This window comes from Pholis gunnellus, assembly GCF_910591455.1.
Source record: "Pholis gunnellus genome assembly, chromosome: 18".
Taxonomy (NCBI): Eukaryota; Metazoa; Chordata; class Actinopteri; order Perciformes; family Pholidae; genus Pholis; species Pholis gunnellus.
The window spans coordinates 15,803,987-15,821,573 of record NC_136545.1 but is presented as its reverse complement, the minus strand read 5'-3'; the positions used below and the strand labels follow the sequence as shown (position 1 = coordinate 15,821,573).

At 42.6% G+C, this 17,587-nt stretch overlaps 1 protein-coding gene across 2 annotated transcripts; it reads right to left on the bottom strand.

Moving 5' to 3' along the window:
• Window positions 1–42: 42 nt before the first annotated feature.
• hnrpkl (heterogeneous nuclear ribonucleoprotein K, like) lies at window positions 43–12,598 on the bottom strand. Of its 2 annotated transcripts, XM_079179075.1 has the most exons (16): window positions 12,344–12,598; window positions 11,321–11,427; window positions 10,543–10,640; window positions 10,362–10,418; window positions 9,518–9,561; window positions 8,180–8,252; window positions 7,017–7,130; window positions 6,676–6,804; window positions 6,154–6,461; window positions 5,601–5,654; window positions 5,300–5,339; window positions 3,703–3,718; window positions 2,882–2,914; window positions 2,697–2,764; window positions 2,423–2,592; window positions 43–1,360 (listed from the first exon to the last, which is right to left on the bottom strand). In XM_079179075.1, exons 2-16 carry the CDS (start codon window positions 11,379–11,381, stop codon window positions 1,330–1,332), a joined length of 1,296 nt encoding a protein of 431 aa, XP_079035201.1. In that variant the 5' UTR covers window positions 11,382–11,427; window positions 12,344–12,598; the 3' UTR covers window positions 43–1,329. The 2 variants fall into 2 exon arrangements, with proteins under 2 accessions (XP_079035201.1, XP_079035202.1); XM_079179076.1 differs by lacking the exon at window positions 2,882–2,914.
• Between the last annotated feature and the right edge of the window lie 4,989 nt (window positions 12,599–17,587).

The window sequence follows — 17,587 nt, the reverse complement described above, 5'->3', positions numbered from 1 at the left end:
AATACAGTTTAAAAAAAAAAAGTACCACACACACACACACGGTGACCTGTGACACAGACTTTATTTACTAAACACCTGCAGGTACTACAGATATGAGATACAGATGTGAGCAGATATAAAGCACTACTCATGGACTCACAAAGCTGTAGGTTACTCACATCAAACTGCATCTTTAGAGAGGCGTTCACCAAAAAAAAAAAAAAAAAAAACTTTAAAAATGCTTTTGCAAAATTAAAAACACTTACCCAAGACTAAATGGATCAAACAGATCAGATATTAAGGTTGCACTACAGCGAGTCGTGAGAGGCAGAAAAGAAGTCTGATAGAAAAAGGAAGAAACACACAAACCTGTCTTATGGCACCATCTCCTTCCAAGAAAGTAGAAAGAATTCTGGGCCTATCTAACCTAACCACTTCTGAAATAACTGTTTCTATGTAAATATATACACAACACTTTATACAGCTCCTTGTCTTTCTATGAAAAACACAAAATATTAAAATTCTTTTTTTTTTTTTTTATATCACACTGGCACATTTATCCCAACTTAAAGCAAAGGTATTACATTTTGGGAAACGGGTTTATTCAATTTCTGGCGTACTTTTAGCAGTCGGTTAGCTTAGCACAAAGACTGGAAACAGAGGGGAAAAGCTAGCCTGGCTGTGCTGAACTATATCCAAGTCCACCTACAATATCAGCCATACACACAAGTGGTATCAATCTTCTTATCTATCTCTACGCCAGAAAGTGAATAAAACAAAATGTCAAACGACTCCTTTAAAACCAACCGTAGCAACAACAAAAAAAAAAAAAAGCACTTTATTTGAGAGTGGAAAAAGATATTGGACGTCTGAAAATAAAAATGTATTTGAATGGTTCTTTAACCGTTCTGAGACCATGCTTCTTCATTTAGACTAGAGTACGGTTAAACGTTTGAGAGGGGGGGGTAAAAAAACAACAACTAAAACTCACATAATGTTCCTTACAAAAAAACAAAAAAAAGATTACATTCTGCATGCTGTACTGAAATGAGGGAGATAAGGGCTCGGGGCGGCTCACAACACCAAAAGTTATCACACAGATGACTTTACTCCAATGACGGCACAAGAATCTCCTTAAAAAAAAAGAATTACACCAGCACAGAAACATGTTGTTTGCTGTTTGACAGCTTAGGATTTTTCAAAACTCCTCAAAACAACAAAAATTGCGATTTCTAGATAGATGGCGTACTGTGCGATAGTGAGGGGAGGAGGCCGAGCAGAGGAATGTCTGCTCTGAATAGGAGGAGGAAACAGTATGGCAGCATGGCTTCACTCTTCCCATCCCTCTTCCTAGAAGAAGCGCCCAGAGTACTGCCTCACACTGAAATAAGAGACAGATGAAGGTAAGGGCATTTTATTATAACATTAAGAATAGTTATTTGAACCGGAACGTGACATGGGTCAGGAGCTGGTAATGCTGCAAACTGTTAAGGCATTTTTCATGTGGAGCACAATTGTAAGGTGTAAAAAGTATGCCGAGGTCAAGGCCGGAAATAAATTATGTCTGCAAGCAGACCGAATGACTGCTGAGACCAGCTTAGCCATTTAGTGATGGGGGGGGAAGGAAGCATCCGTGAACTGAAAAGCTCTTCAAGGGAGAAAAAAAAAGGCTCAACACCATTTTGTTCTGGCATAATGTGCTAATTTAAACGTTTATCTAAGGCGGTGAAATACTGACTTCAGTAAAATGTCAGGGTCCCACATAAGTTTAATAAAATAAAGGCAGCAGCTAATGATCTTTTCCATTATTCTGTCAATTACTTTCTCTATTGATTCGTCTGTAAAAATGCCCCAAATAACTTCATGAAAACAGCAAAAAGCAGCAGATCCTCACATTTAATAAGCTGAGGCTATAAAATGTTTGCTATTCTCGCTTAACAGATGATTAAATAATATATAAATAGTAATATTTTATCAAAACAGTAGCCAATAAAATATCTGTTGATCAAATAGCACACTAATCGTTCCAGCTCTTCACGAAATGAGCACCTCTCAAATGTTCAGTTTTGTTACTGACGTTGGTCAACGTCTGGACCAAAAACGCAGAAGTCATAATATTAAATGCAGTACATGGTGTATTAGTACAATTAACATAAGAGCAACTACGGACAACCATCTTTTGAATGAAATGTTTTATGTATTTTATTATTAAGTCTGTGTGCGTTTCACCTGCTTGCAAGACAAATTTACTCACAAGGGACAATAAAGTGACGTCAAAGTGAAACTATTTAATGCAGCAGCTAAAACAATGTTTACTTCCAGCTAGTGGTGGATGAGCATGGAGGCCATCAGAGGAGACCACACTGCGCCAATGACATGGGCTGTTTGGGGGCAGGGGAGGGGGAGAGGGGGGAGAGAGGGGGGGGGTCACAGGAGCACATGCCTGTTCTGCAGCAGGTACTGGGCGTTCTGGATCTGGTCCTGTGTTCCTGTGATGGTGATGATGCGGTCCTCAGAGCCCTCTAGTGGTTCATCAATCTTGATGGATGCCCCAGACTCATGGCGGATCTGCTTGATCCTCTGGCCGCCCTTACCGATGATAGAGCCAGCCAGCTGTGGAACAACCACACGGGACAATGGAGTGGAAAGTGTCATTCCTTACTGCAAAGAGTCTTGTTTTTTGTTTGTTTTTGAGAGTGAATAGATGTCTTACTTACATCTTTAGGGATGGTGACTTGTGTTGTGATGACTGGGCCTCCAATATCACTGTATGAGCCTCTACCACCTTAAGTCGGAGGTGAGAAAGAAGGTAAATTAGTCTTTGACTAAAACATGCAACAGGAGGAAACAATCCCTTTAGGTGAGGAAACAAGACACTGGGACATAATCCATCCCCACTCACCAGACTGAAAGTGCTCCCAGGAAGAATTGTTGTCTTTGAACGCATTGGAAAGGCAACAAGAAAGTGAAAAATGAAAATACACCACAGGGACAAAGACGAGAGATAGTGTGATAGTAAACAAGAAAATACAGCAGATGGTCGAGACAAATAGGTTCTCCCCCCTGTGTGCTCTAACAAATACGTTGAAGAAAATAAATGAAGTTCATTCATTGTTGTAAATTCTAAGGTGTGGTGACGTGTCATCACCTGCACCAACTGCAACATGAGCCATCAGGCAACCAGACAGGTTTTAATCTGAGCATCACAGTTCATTCCCCAATTAACTTATTAAATACGAGTTTAAACAAATGTCGTGACGCCTGCAATGTTCTGTTTTTGTTGACACTGTCATAGTGATGTTCATGCAACGATACGTTTTAGCATTGAGGTCATAATTAGCATTATATTCAGAGGCATTTCTGATATGCTGCTCACCTAATGTATGTAAATAGGGAGCATATAATATGATTTAATAGAAAGCGTATATTAACTATGACCTCAGTAATAAACATGTAGTTGAGTTTACACAATGACAATGTCACCGAACCCGTAATATTATGAGCGTTGTAAAGATTGATGGTGTGGCAGGGTTGTTGTATTGGACTGCAGTATATCGTACAAGTGTTCCTAATAAAGTGGACACTACGTGTACGATCCAACTGTGAACTTGAAAACCAAAGACACAGCCTACTGTATGTGGTTGCCTCTACATAACATGTCTGAAATTAATGGTGGCTGAAACTATAATAAGTCCCCAAAAAATAATAGATATCAACACTCACCATATCCACCTCCACTCTGCATTTCAGGATTGATTGGAAGAAGAAAAAAGGGAAACATAAAACGGTTTTAATGACGCAATGAGGACAGTATACTATCAGATGTTTTCTGAAATAATAATAAATTATAAACATTCTACTTTATATTAGCCAGTATATTGGCCGGTACTGGGTAGAATCACAGGCAATGAAGCAGTCCCTGCACAGTTATCTGTGACATTCATGCTTCAAATATCTTGATCCACTTTGTCTGAAAACTACATTAGTGGTTTTAAATCTGAGGCCTGCAGACCACTGAAACAATCTGAGGTAACTTTAGGACCACCCTGAGACGATGAGTGTTTCTGGAATTATTATTATTATTATTAATTCATTAATCACCACGGCAGTGGAAGGCTACACCTGTTCCACAATAATGTAATGGCGATAATGTGACACACCTTTTAAGCGCTCAGCATCATGAAACGGACTCGTGGACACTCCTAAAGGGAGACACACTGGTATTGTCATCAGCATGTTGGACCTGCAGGTCAGGTCCAACATGTACGATCTGTTGGTAGGGGCAAGGTGGACATCACCTGCAGCAGTTCAGAACCACAGAGGTAAACGTGTTGGGGTGCCATCTACAGGCAAGGACAGGAAACGCTTCTGCAATTTTGGCACTTGTGACGCTTGCAGGCGACGAGTGTGAGGACGGACTTTGTTAAGCTGGTTCCACCAACAATAGAGATCGCTAATAAAGGGTTCCAGCACCTTGTTGAACCCAAGCAACAAGGAATTTAGCAGTAAATTCAGGCAAACGAGGGTCACGCCCAGTATTACAAAGGTGTACCTAATAAAGTGGCCACCAAGTGTATTTCTGCTGATTATGAGAAGACACCAGAGTTCACACAGCTCTCAGGCTTCTGGTTAGTTTGGAGCGTGAAGATTTTTGTTAACGACATTGGGTGAAAGCAGACGCCATAAGAAAATTAAAGTATTAAAACGTATTTGTACTTAAGCTTAAGTTTAAGTTATTTGAGCATCTAAACACTAACAGTAAACCGCATGTTGTATTATTAAGCTTTAGATGAGTAAAAGCTTATTATCTATTATCAAAAGGACATCTTATCATATTTAAGTATTTTTTCCTCTCTTTGATAAGAAAAATGGTCTTTGATATGAATGCTCTGGATCAATCGTTTGTTCTTAAATCTCACTAATTAACTGACATCTATTGGAGTTTATTAATCAAATGTATTCTTTGTCTTATTATTGAAACTATTTACTTGCAGCGAACGCCTGACAGAAGAAGCCTGCTCAGGGATTGCTTTTTGGTTTTCAGCTCGGGTTCATTTGCTAGCCCGCTGGATCTCTGGACTACGTACTCGGCTGCTCTGTGGTAACCACGGAGACAACTGTTGCCAGGCAACAACAGGCCTATATCAGTGTGAATACACGGTGAAACAGCAGCACAGTGTCCGTGTGCCTCCGTGCTTGTGCTACAATCAGAAAAAAAAAAGGAATTCCAATCACATTGTTATCTGAAACACAATTCACCAAAAAAAACGCACAACTGGGACGCTGCAAACACACCGGCGAGCGTTGCATCAGCACTCACCATGCTGTCGTAACGGTCTCCTCCTCGGCCTCTTCTGTCACTAAAAGACAAAAAGCTGTGCATTAGTATGGTTTCTCTCCTCTACAGGACACTTGACTCTGAAAGTATCTAGCAGGTCAGAGCTGTTGGACTGGTGTTTAGAAAAGCTGTGAGTGTGAAAGGACATGCAGACTCCACAGATGACCTGTGAGCAGACTCTGAATCAGGGCTGGTGGGTTGACATTCTGCAACTTACACACCGATATCTGTCGCTCTGCTTTGGGGAGAAATTAAATTATTGACAATGCTGCTCCGTATTCACCTTGGTCTGTCGTCCATGCCGCCATGATAGCTGCCATGCGAGAACCTGTCTCCCCTGCAAACAGATAGAAGACAGACATATTAATGTCTAACTGCATCTAAACCATGGAGTATCTAAGGGTGCTTTCATGCCTGTAGTTTGGTCCATTTGGTCCAGACCGAGGGAAAAGAAATGATCGGTTGTTGCCTTTTAGTTCTGATCTGGTTCATGTTCACACAGATTTTTTTACAAACCACCCAAAATCTGTGAGCATGAAGTCATATAAATCATTGATTGGGCAGTTTTTGCAACTTTCATCATGCAAGTGTCTTTTATCTTATCCGGTGTCACAAAGACCTCAAGGAAAAATAACTGATTATGAGCAATATTTGTCATGACACATACAGACAAGTACAGGAAGAAAAAAAGCATTTTGTGCCTTAATATTACAGGACTGTTACTGTGTGGTCACTACGAACCAAACCACTCGAGGAAAACGCCCCAGAGTTCATGTTAACGAACCAAACGGGTTAAAGGTGTGAAAGCATCCACAGTTAGCGGGGCTCCTCCTCACCCTCCTCTTGGCGGTGGTGGCGGGGGAAGAGGCAGGTTACGCGCTCGGCTTCCCCCTCGTCCACCTCTGCTCAGCGGTGGCGGGGGGCCGCGGCGGGGGCTTATGTCGTCATAGTCCCTCCTGGAGGGGGGCATGGGTCTGCTTCCACGGACAGGGGGCATGCGCTCAAAGCCACCACGCACTCGGACGGGGAAGCCGCCGATCGGTCGTCTGCCTCTCTCCTCAAACAACATGGTGAAGCCGCCGTAGTCGTACGTCTCGTCGTAGAAATTGGGGTCATAAGGCTGGGCCCGACCTTTGATTGGCGCCTGAAAAAATGAGAGAACAACGTTAAAGGCGGCTCTGTTCTGAAATAACTGAAGTTAGCTGTAAAACAAACAATTTGGCGACTTCTCACAAACTATACATCAAGTTAAAATAATGGACTTCAGCCTCTAGGCTTTTAACTGTCCTTACATCTGCAACACATGACTATACAAAGTATGTTGAGGCTTTTAGCAGATCTCAGAGATGTAAACTCACCTCCGACACCAGCTCCAGGATAACTTTTATACATTCAACGACACGTTCTGGCTTTCCTCCCACCAAGACCACTCTGTCAGTGGAGTGTGGACAGCACTCCTGGAACAGCTTGATAGTGGTCTGAGTGTTCTAGTGCATGGAAACACGAAAGTGTCAAGACTTATATGTAGGAAATACAATTCACGTCAGATAAGATAGCAATAGAATACTCTTTTCATATATGTATGCAATGTCGTTATCGCCACTGCTACTCACAGAATGCAAGAAACTATTGTGATATTAACAGCTGTTGGTGCAGAGCAGCAGTGGCGAGGCGTCTGCTAATCTGGACTCTGTCCTACCTCTCTCAGCTCCTTTATCTTGGCACCTTTTACCCCGATGATGCCCCCTGCCAAGCTCTGATGGATCAGCAGGCGAAGCTCTGAGTCAAAATCAATCCCACTGTAATGCTGGTACTACAGAAACACAAAGCGGGATCAGTGGTGTCAGTAGGACCCGAAACTCTTTTCAAAGCTGATTCCTAAAGCTTTTCTGCAATTAGAGACTCTAATTTCTGCAAATACTGTACATACCCACCGACGTTATGTATGCATGTATGACTCCTACGTGACCACTACAACTAATTCTGATAAATGTTGTTCTGTAACACAATAGCAATCTTTCGTGTCACGCTCTTGAAATAATGCAATTTAAAATGTAACCGATACAAGCAGATAAACAACACGTGCAGTTTTGATTAAGGAAAATGAAAACAAACATTTAAAGATAATCTAAAAAGTAATATTGGGATTCACCATATTTTGACAGATTAGCACCAAACCTCTGCCTGATGCTAGCTGCTATAATCCACGTAGTCTTGTTTTAAAAGATCGGTCCAGAAACATTTCAGATATTAAAAAGTAGTAAAATAAGACACTTTAAAAACAAAACATGTTTTTAAAGCAGTACGAGGTAACTGACGGAAAATAATTGGCACTCAAATAGCTGTTGCAGTTTCAAAAATGATTGCATGACAAAAGAAACTCAATAAATCATGACGGCATTTGCCGAACACAGAAACATTGTTCTGGTTTAGAGGAGAAACCAAGAAACGACTGATTTACACAGTCTAGACAAAATCACTTTGAGTTTCACAAAGGTGGTAGTTATGGCAGAGCCGCCATTTTGGAAAATATATTCAAAGCAAACAAACATGAGGCGCACAAAATCATACAAGATAGCAGTGTTGTTCTTCGCTGCCTTCGTTGTTGCATTGTCAGGTTGAAATCGTGCAAAACCAGAAGGACGGATGTGACTCGTGCTGCCCGTCTGCTCGTGTGTCCTTGTGCTTTACAGGAAAACCTCACGGCTCATGCAGAACTCCATTATAAAGTGAACTTCAAATTCTGCCTAATGCTACTCCCCCCCAATTCTATTAATTTCAAAAGGCAATGTCATCAATCATCCTGGTCTGCCCTCTGTTCGTGTACACTTAATTAACAAGGTAATTAACACGGTGGCTTACCTCCTCTAGAGTTGGTATGATTTTCAGCAGAATGTCTCCAATGGTGTCGATGCTGGCGTTCACACTCAGGATCCTGTCAGCAACCATTGTGGCCAAAAGGAAGCAAGGCGTTACAAAGGGGGACAAGAAGTAGAAAACAAAGCAAAGCCAGGTTTTAAAGAGATACGTGAAGCAGTCAAGCAAACAGTAACGGACAAATACAAAAAAAGAGAAATTAAGACTGCGGCACACTACACACAATTACAACTGTTCCCTGACACTAGACATGCACTCAATCTAATATTATTTTCTAAGTAAGAGAAGCCTCGGGAGGATGGGCAGCTTCAGAACGGCTGAAATTAAAGTGAGACTGGCCACACAGAGTTGGGGGGGGGGGGGGGGATGTGAAAGAGAGACAGATCTTCTATGACCATCCCACCACCAGCAAGTTGAGGAGAGGGAACGTAACAAACTCAAACATAAGCTTGCCAGGACAATTGCGCCACCAGCACACCTTCTCATTGTGACCAGGAGCTGTGGAGGAGGGGGAGAGGGGGGAGGGGGGGGGGGGGGGGCTCAGGGCTGAAGGTGAGGAGGAGACGAGGTGGGCAGTAGAGAGGAGTAACAGGGGGAGCAGAGGGGGTTGAGGTGGGGAAGGAAATGCGAGTGGTTACAAAGTACTTAGTGGCACAGGACAGGAGCAGGGGTGGAGGGGTTGGGGGGTAGGAGGGGGGGGGGGGTTATGAAAGGTTTGGCAGGCAGCTCTGATCCGATGTGGCCTGAGAGACATTTTTTACAGAAGGGATGCAGCACAATGAAATTAAGACACGACATTGATGAGTGACAAGAGTGCAAGAGTGGGGGGGGGCGGAGCCTCCAGACATGCCAGGGCTCACTCAGAAGTCATGAACAGTGATGCTGACAACAGTGGGGGAGGGAGGGGGAGGTCGGAGGTAAGGGGGGCCAGGTGGGCCACAGAAAACAGAGAGAGAAAAAGATGTCCGCTTTCCAGGTCTCCAGGTAAAAAAAAATGTAACATCACAGCAAGGAACAACATCCAACAGCTGCGTCGCTACTACTTGGTTGGTTTGTCAGCGATTCACTGCACGGACAATAAACTGTAAGAACAAAAAAGTCCAACTGAATGGAGATGTTGAAAATGGACATAAATAATCAAAAAGGAACAATACACGTGTCTTACAAGTGGAGCAGGGGGGGGGGGGGGGGTTGAGGGGAGGGGGGGGGGGGGGTATACGGTCATGTATATAGAAATGTTAAAATGAAACAGAAGGCAGGATATCAAAGACATGTGTTTCACTGTTCTAATCAGGCAGTGAGGCAATAACTGGTGGGACATACCGCTCTGGGCCACTGCTGTCTGGGACTGATACACTGGCATTGTACTGCATGGGCCGAGGTGGTGGTGGTGGTGGTGGTTGTGGTTGTGGTGGTGGTTGTGGTGGAGGAGGTTGGCATTGGGCGGGGGCATTCAATCACAAGATGTCAAGTTAGGTGCCCATTTAAGGAGGGGCGCGGTTTATGGGCGGGGCCAACCGGGAGTGTCAGGTGGGCAGGTGGGCGGGCGGGCGGGCGGGCGTTCAGGGGCGGGCGGAGGTTGGGCCAACGTCAAGGTGGGCAACGCAGGAGGGGCATGTCGATCCAGTACATGGGCAACGGAGGAAGGTGGCCAAAAATAAAAACAAAAAAGTAAAAGGAGAAGGGAAGAGGGGGGAGAAGGAATACATTTTTAATTGAATACAGGCTATACTTTGTCCCAAAAGTGAAATGAGAGACTTGAAACTGTGGTGAGTGAAGAAGAACAGGAAGTGACCTGGACAAAGATAAGTATAAAACACAGTCTGGAGATCCCCGTCCCCGAGACTATATCCACTCAGGCTTTCAACACTGTGAGGGGAACCAGAATCAGGTCGCGAGTCAGAAAAATCCAACAGATCTGTCTAATGACGCCTTTCTTCTCTGTCCACATGAGACAACTTTCACCGTTATAGAAGACTTGGGACTAACAGTGCATGTCAATTCTTGAAACTGCTGGGAAAAAAAAAATCTGGGATTGTTTCTGTGGGAATCCAATGAATAGGGCGTTTGAACGAATTGAAATGTACGTCTGGAACCTTTTAATTTTATTAGCCAAATAAACTCCTCAGCTGCAGAACCGTTAGCCGCATTTCATCCTTTTACTCACGTCTGTGCGTAAGGCTTTTATGTTCTTGCCTCCCTTTCCGATAACAGCGCCAGCATTCTGTGAAGGAAAAGAAGGTTTTCCTTATAAATAATAATAATAATAATAATAATAATAATCTCTTTGATCAACAGGGGAAAAAAAAACTGCAGTGTGACTTAACAACTAATACGGCAGTTTTTACCTTGCTCTGTAGCAGCACACGCAGCTCCACCATCTCATCTGCGTTGCGAGAACGTTTGAAGGCATGCTCTTCGTCCATGTCCTCAGCCGGGCGTTTACCTGAAAAGGGAAGAAAATCCGGGTAAAAACGTGGCCAGGTCGTCATTCTGGATGAGGTATCCATCGGGAACAGACGTCATAACTTGAACGCAAGCTCAGCACAACTGACAATTCAACTTTGGCACACCAGTGTGGCAGTGTAACAGACAGCAAGGCTCGATTATTCCTGATTCAGGACTATTAATATTAAGAAGAAAAATGCCAGAGGGAAACCACATTGTCATTACCAGCCACAAACACTTAATAGAAGTGACAAAACTATAAATACATGGTGAGTGCTGAGTCTACAGCATGTTCCACCCGGAGAATGGGTTTCATTCAACAGCCAACTATATCCTGGAATACGTCCAGCACCACCACGGACCCTCCCTGGATTAGAAGACGGGCAGATCTGCTCAGGGCCCACTGAACAGCAGTCCCTTGGACAGGAGAGTCCCTCAACCATCTGACACGTCCACATGCTCTATAGTGTCCGCCAGAAATGTTCAGTTTCTTTTACTTTTTTTTTCCTCCCTTGAGTGAACCAATTAGCAGATACTTCTACACGCTTGTATTTCAAGCTGGGTGCAACACTTCACGGGCTCAGTTTGTTCTCCGCTTAACACATTAGTCCATTCATGCAGTTTACATCGTGGTCACAAATGGCTGATCGGAATGAAGATGTGTGTGTGTGAGCTCACCATTAGCGTCAGTGTTGCCGAATGCGGTGTCTTCGTCCTGGTGTTCGGGTTTCCCCTCCATTGTCTTGCACCTGCAGTGGAATGCAAACAGGCTCCTCTCCCTGGATCTGAAAAAATAATAATAATACAGGATTAATACAATCAGCCTGGCTACTTATGACACATCCATCTATTAAAATATTCTGATTAGAGCTGGAGATTCGTTTTATTATCATTTAATCTGCCGATCATTTTCTGAAGTAATGTATTAATGATACGGCCTATAATACATCAGAAATGTCTTCTTTTGTCCAATCAACAGGCTAAAAGCCAAACATCAACAGTCTACTAACACACACAATTTGGAAAAACAGCAAATCTTTACAAATTAAAAGATGGAAAGAGAGAATGCAGATTATTTGTCTGCAGCTCTAATTCTAATAAATAATAATTCAAGTCAAGTGTGCATGCAGCTGCATGCATGATGTCTGGGTAGTTCAGCATCATAACAGGCAGGGCTGTCATCTACACCATCCAGGGCTGAACACTTTAAATATAGCCTCAAACTAGCCCGCATGTTCTCTACTTAACGCGTGCAGTCCACCTACTCTCACCGCCCACTGTCTCCAGTTAAACACTGCTCAGGCAGGTTGCACTTCTGCAGCCATCACCTACTGTACTGAGGCCTTGCTACATTACAGGGAGACACTGGTCAACGCCTACACAGCTAAGGAATTAGCAGCAACCCTTTTTTAACTAGCATGAGGTTTTTTTTAAGAGCATTTACAGCTAACCCTGCCCCATGAAAACACATTGCGTTACTGCTAATTGCAAATGCAAACAGGAGTTAGCTTAGCTGTTTTGCTAAGTTGACATTACTTTGCTAAGCTAACAGCTCTGCTAAGCTAGAACATATATTGGAGAAAGCCAGCTATGCTCGTAAATGTCAGCGGTGAAATCAAATTACATGAACCATAGTTGACAAAACGGGCCAAATGACACAACGTTGCACGCTAACGCCACATAACAGTGTGAAAAACAAACCTGCAGCAAAGCCACGTTCACTGCGGTCCTCCAACGGTCTCCTCGCCCAGGAACGTGTGCACGTTTTCAGCATGAGAAGAGGAGACGACTGTGGATGGGCTCGATTCGTCGACACTCACCCGATGTTTGTTGCTTACTCCTGTCAAGTCAGCGCGGGCGGGCGGGGCTTAGACACATTACATCCACGAAGGGGAATTGACGTAACCGTGTGGTCACCCAGAACAATTTATCAAACCCTCCGTTAGATTTGGGGTATTATTGTCCCAAGCTAGGCTCGCAGGCAGCACCTTCTATCAACCCCGCCCCCTCGGCATACACCCCCATCTACTAACAACCACTGCGTGACTATGAATGTTTTTATCTATTTATATATTAAATCTAATCAGATTTAGAGTACAGCACAAAGTCCTAAATTTGATTCTTGATTTACACATTGTCCTTATTTGAGACCATCTCATCCATTTCCAAGTACTTCTAGACATGTTGGTTAGTCCTAAAATGTCATGCTTATTTATGTATTTATTTATTTACCAGGGACAGTGCACATTAATCAACATTTCAGTTTTCACCTCAACGTGCCAGAGTTAGCTAGAGAGCTCCTTTTTTGGTCTGTAGTAACTGGGCAGGTTATTACAATTTAGTAGCCTAATATTCGTACAATGCTTTAACTTGTGAAAAAATGTGTGAAAATATAAGTTTGGGTCATTAGTGACAATTGATTCCCTTTGTATTTGCTAGGTGGGTACAAAAAACACTCAGTTGAAACACAAACAATCACTTGATTAATGAATTAGCCGATCAACAGAGGATTAATCTATTGTAATGACACTATTTAGATCATCGCAAAATGGGGATTTGCTGCTGTGGGTGTTCTACTGTGCTTACCTGTGCTTAACCCCATGATGCATAAACCACTGCTGCACTAGCCTCATGTGCAGAAGCCCCCAAGAAAATGATTAGTATTATTATTATTTGTCAAAGGACAGCAGGCTTAGCACTCCTCATTTATGCTGCTACGGTTGGCTACTGTGTTCTAATGGAAACAAAATGATGACGTACAATTATAGAACAATTATATGTACTTGTTTTGCAGTTCATATCTTATTTATACAGTGTACAATATTAATTCAAAAAACATTCACTTCAGCAAAAGCAAGGTGAAATTGATTCATTTGTACTCATCCTTGTGCTGCACATGGAGACAGTTCAATACATCCTTATCAGTGACTAAAGATGAGACCTTTTCACAGTTATGTGTGAAGTTGAAACTCCAGAAATGCAACAAAGAAACTGAATAAAATTATCAAAATGACTTGGAAGTCCAACCTAAGCACCTGCACAAACTCATTCAACCTGTTCTCACCTGTTCTCACCATGGCACTCCAGGGCAAGAGTCCAGACCGGTCCTCACCTTAGAGCGGTAAAGATTAGCCTGCATATTTATCCAGGAAGTGTCCAATCAGGGTAGACTGGTGCAAAGGTGATTCATACAGCTATAAACGGTCTTATTCTTAAAGTCTTCCCCACTGCCTTCTCACCAGCACCCTTAGTGGCCTTAGCTTAAGGATACTATGTGAAATGGTTAACGACAGCTTCCTCCTAATAATAGATGTTGAAGTTGCTGGAAATTTAAGCTTCAAGTCTACTTTTGCTGCTAATGAAATGCCACTTAAGAGCCTTCCTTTATGGACCTGGCTTAGCGCATACAATCTGTCCTTTTACATCACCGAGGAGAAGCTATGTGCTTCTTTAAAGAAACCCTTTACAGGACAGGTTACTTTATTTTAGTTATGCAGAGGCTTAAAACAGCAGTAATCAAATGCAATCAATACAGAATTGTTCAAACAATGTTAATTCAGCCCCTTTTTTATTTCCCCTATTGCTGTTCAACTCACAACCTTATTTGATTGAAGAATAGTGCTGAAACAGGTAGCAGCATCTCTCTGGGAGGATTGAGAGCAAACAAGAGGATCCCCATCATTCGCTGAACCCCCCCCCCCCATCTCATTCCGTGCCAGCTGTTAAGCCAGAGGACTATAGGCTCCTTAAGCCAGCCATACTTTGGGGTTGAGAGAGTTCTGCATGGTGGCAGCGTTGTCCTCAAGATGGAAAAACTCTGTTCTAGGGTTCTTGACCCCATGGACGTCCTGCACAGATCTCCAGTAAGTAGGAGGCCGACCGGATGGAGCTACAGCTGATGACCCATCATAACACAACACAACGACACGATCATCATCCCCACTTCTGGTAAGTTCTGTGCTTCAGGTCATGACCCCAAGACAACCCCGGTCATGAACTGATGTTTTGCAGATCCGTTAATCAAACCGTCTATTTCAATTCAGATACTTCCTCTTTTATAAGCTGCCTGTGTCCGCTCGACCTTCTCGGTACTTTCCAATAGTTCTTCCCTTTCCCTATTCACTCATTACACACTTTCGTTAGGAATTGCATTTCTTCTATGTTGAATTTTGTAACAATTAAATTCTTATTCTTAATCCTTTATTCATAAAAAATCATTAATAGTTCAACCACTAAACACCTGATTCTTCGCATTCAATTTGTTATCGGGATAAATCACACATTTCTATTAATATTCAATGACTATTATCACACTTATTTCTATAGGTTTAGCATTTTTTTTAGCAATCTCTTTTTCTATCTAACCTCCATCTCCTCTCTCTGTTGTTCTCCTGGTGTGGTTCCTCCCTGTCACTGGGTCTTGATTTTCCCCGATCTCACATGTGATGACAGGTCAGGTATTAGAGACATGGTCAAATAATCAGCCACCAGCTCTGGTTCTTCTTCCTCTCTTTTCTGGGCCTTCAGTAGTAGAATGAGCTTATTGTGGTTCTTCTTCTTTTGGGGTCGTTTCTTTCTTTCTTTCTCCTCTTATAGGCATCTTAAATCTATCATCAATGTCCGTGTTTCAGTTTTTTTTGACAAAGTCACCATTTCATCCTCACGATATTCATGCTGGATCTTGATAAAAGGCAAGTTTCATCTTTTTTTTCTTTTTCTAGATGGATCAAAACACATTCCGTTGATTTCACAATATTACATAACTCATGAATCCTGGGTGATGAGTATAGCTTTTAGAAACACAGTTTGTTCTGAAACAAATGAAATGTGATGAGTTCGAAACAGAGATATTGTTTGTATTCACTCATATGAGACACAGTAGTGTAACAGGGCGCACAGCGTTGATAATCCATACACTGAGATACAGTGGATAGTACAGGATGTAGATCAGTGGGCTGAGTCACAGCTGCATCACTGCACGAAAAGGTTCAAGACAAGTCTGCCACCAGCTGGTACAGGAAGAGGTAGGAGCAGCGTGGCACCAAACTAAATGCACATGAGGAGGAGGAACTCTGGGTTTGTCATACCAAAAGTCTCGGAGCGTTAAAGATGTAACTGTTCTTTCTGCCGGTGAAAGGCAAAGTTCAAACCCATGTTTGGAACCACTGCAAAGTTAAGATCTAAAGGTTTCAAGCTGTAGAGCATTTATACGCTCAGACAAGACAAAAAAATCTAGATTCACTTTAACTTTCCTGCAGTGCTAAAATAATCCGGCCGTGAGATCAGCCACCTCGCTGCCCATTTATCCCAAATCAGGAGCCTGACTTGTGTCCATTCTATTTTAAACATCCCTCGTTCTAATAGTGTTGTCATGCTCATTCAGATATAAAGGATCTATTGCAAAATAAAGAGCTCTCTTCCCTCTCCTATACTCTGAGGTTACCATGGAGACAGATATAATTCAGTTCTTGATGTTTCTCATAAAAAAAAAAAGACTGCGTACATATTTTCATCTGCAACCATAGCGACACTTGACATTGTCAGCGCTATTTGTAAAAAGCAAGTCACCATAGCGACACTAACCATCCAGACTGTGTCATAGATCATGTGTCCTAGCTGAGTATGCCTCCTCATTATGAGTGAAATTTAGGAATCCACTGGTAAACAGATTTTATTTGATCATTTTCAAACGTATTATCACCTCGATGTTGAGCGCTGCATTGTAACTCTCAAAGGACTAAAATAAATGAAGGATTTATAGGATGTTTAATCTTCTCCGTTTGGGTCTTTAAAAGGTAAAAACTAAATGTTGCAATTAATGTCTAAATATTGATAATATATCTGGGTGAGTGGACACCAACATGCTTGCATGTCAGTCCCCTAAATATTGTTGAGAAATTCAAATCTATTTAATAGGTCATGCTTTATTGAACTAGAATCAAATTATGCCAGTGCCAAAAATAAAACCTTTACAAATGATTAAAGTGGGTTGTTATTTAATTGTGTGCCAAACTTAATAGAGTAAAAAACATTATTTCTGACTTAATTAGCTTTTTGTCAGGGACAATTAAAAAACAAAAAAATATAGCAAACCTTTTTTTTTTTCTTTTTGTAATTCTTCCTCCTATATCGCACACTGACCAGTAATTGGAGTGAGACCCATTTGAAGCTCGCAGACATAGTATATAGGTAATTATTTTTCATGGATGCACCCCGTCTTGTGCGTCAACCGTACGTCACACTATAGGCCTAATGGCCAACCGTACAACGGTGTTGGTGTGTGTGTGTGTGTGTGTGTGTGGGGGGGGGGGGGGGGGGGGGGGGGGGGAGCGCCGCTTCCATCCAATGCATGGCTTCAGAGCAACTACAACACAAGAGTTTACATCCATATTGTTGTTGTGGCCGCTAAAAACAGGGCATTTTGACCAACAGCTGGCCACTTTGTGCAGCCCAATGAGACTGCAGCAGGTGATGTGTTTGGTTTTGTTGCGTGATAAACACATTTTTTTTTTTTTAAATCCCAAAGAAATTCCTATAAATACAATAAATACAATACATCTCCAGGGTATCATCACAACCATCTCCCGTGTGAACCCGATCCCAGTGATGGCTGGGGGAGATGCGCTCGTCCTCGGCGATAATCGATAGACGCATGCAGGTAGCTTTCCTCCCTACACACGCAGCATCACCACGCATCCTTACTCCACTGTGCAGTCTCTCTTATTTCCCTCCCCATCACCACACGTATGAGAAATCGCTCGTGGGGGCCGTGCCTATTGATCTCTAAACATCTGGAACACCTCATATTTGTTTTACAAGGCAGAGGCGAACAGTCTGTGCCCGAGAAAGAGGAACGAGACAGCAGCAGCAGCAGCAGCAGCAGCAGCACCAGGACGGACCACTTGACACCTTGCTTCACGACATCGATATGCAGTAGTGTGATAC

Excerpts from the sequence above, each read along its gene's own strand:
- hnrpkl (XM_079179075.1), bottom strand. The coding sequence starts at position 11,381 with ATGGAGGGGAAACCCGAACACCAGGACGAAGACACCGCATTCGGCAAC. Across the intron at positions 8,253-9,517 it reads GACAGCAGTGGCCCAGAGCG|GATCCTGAGTGTGAACGCCA; the intron begins GTATGTCCCACC and ends GGTTGCTGACAG. Across the intron at positions 1,361-2,422 it reads CAGTACCTGCTGCAGAACAG|TGTGAGGCAGTACTCTGGGC; the intron begins GCATGTGCTCCT and ends CTCTTATTTCAG.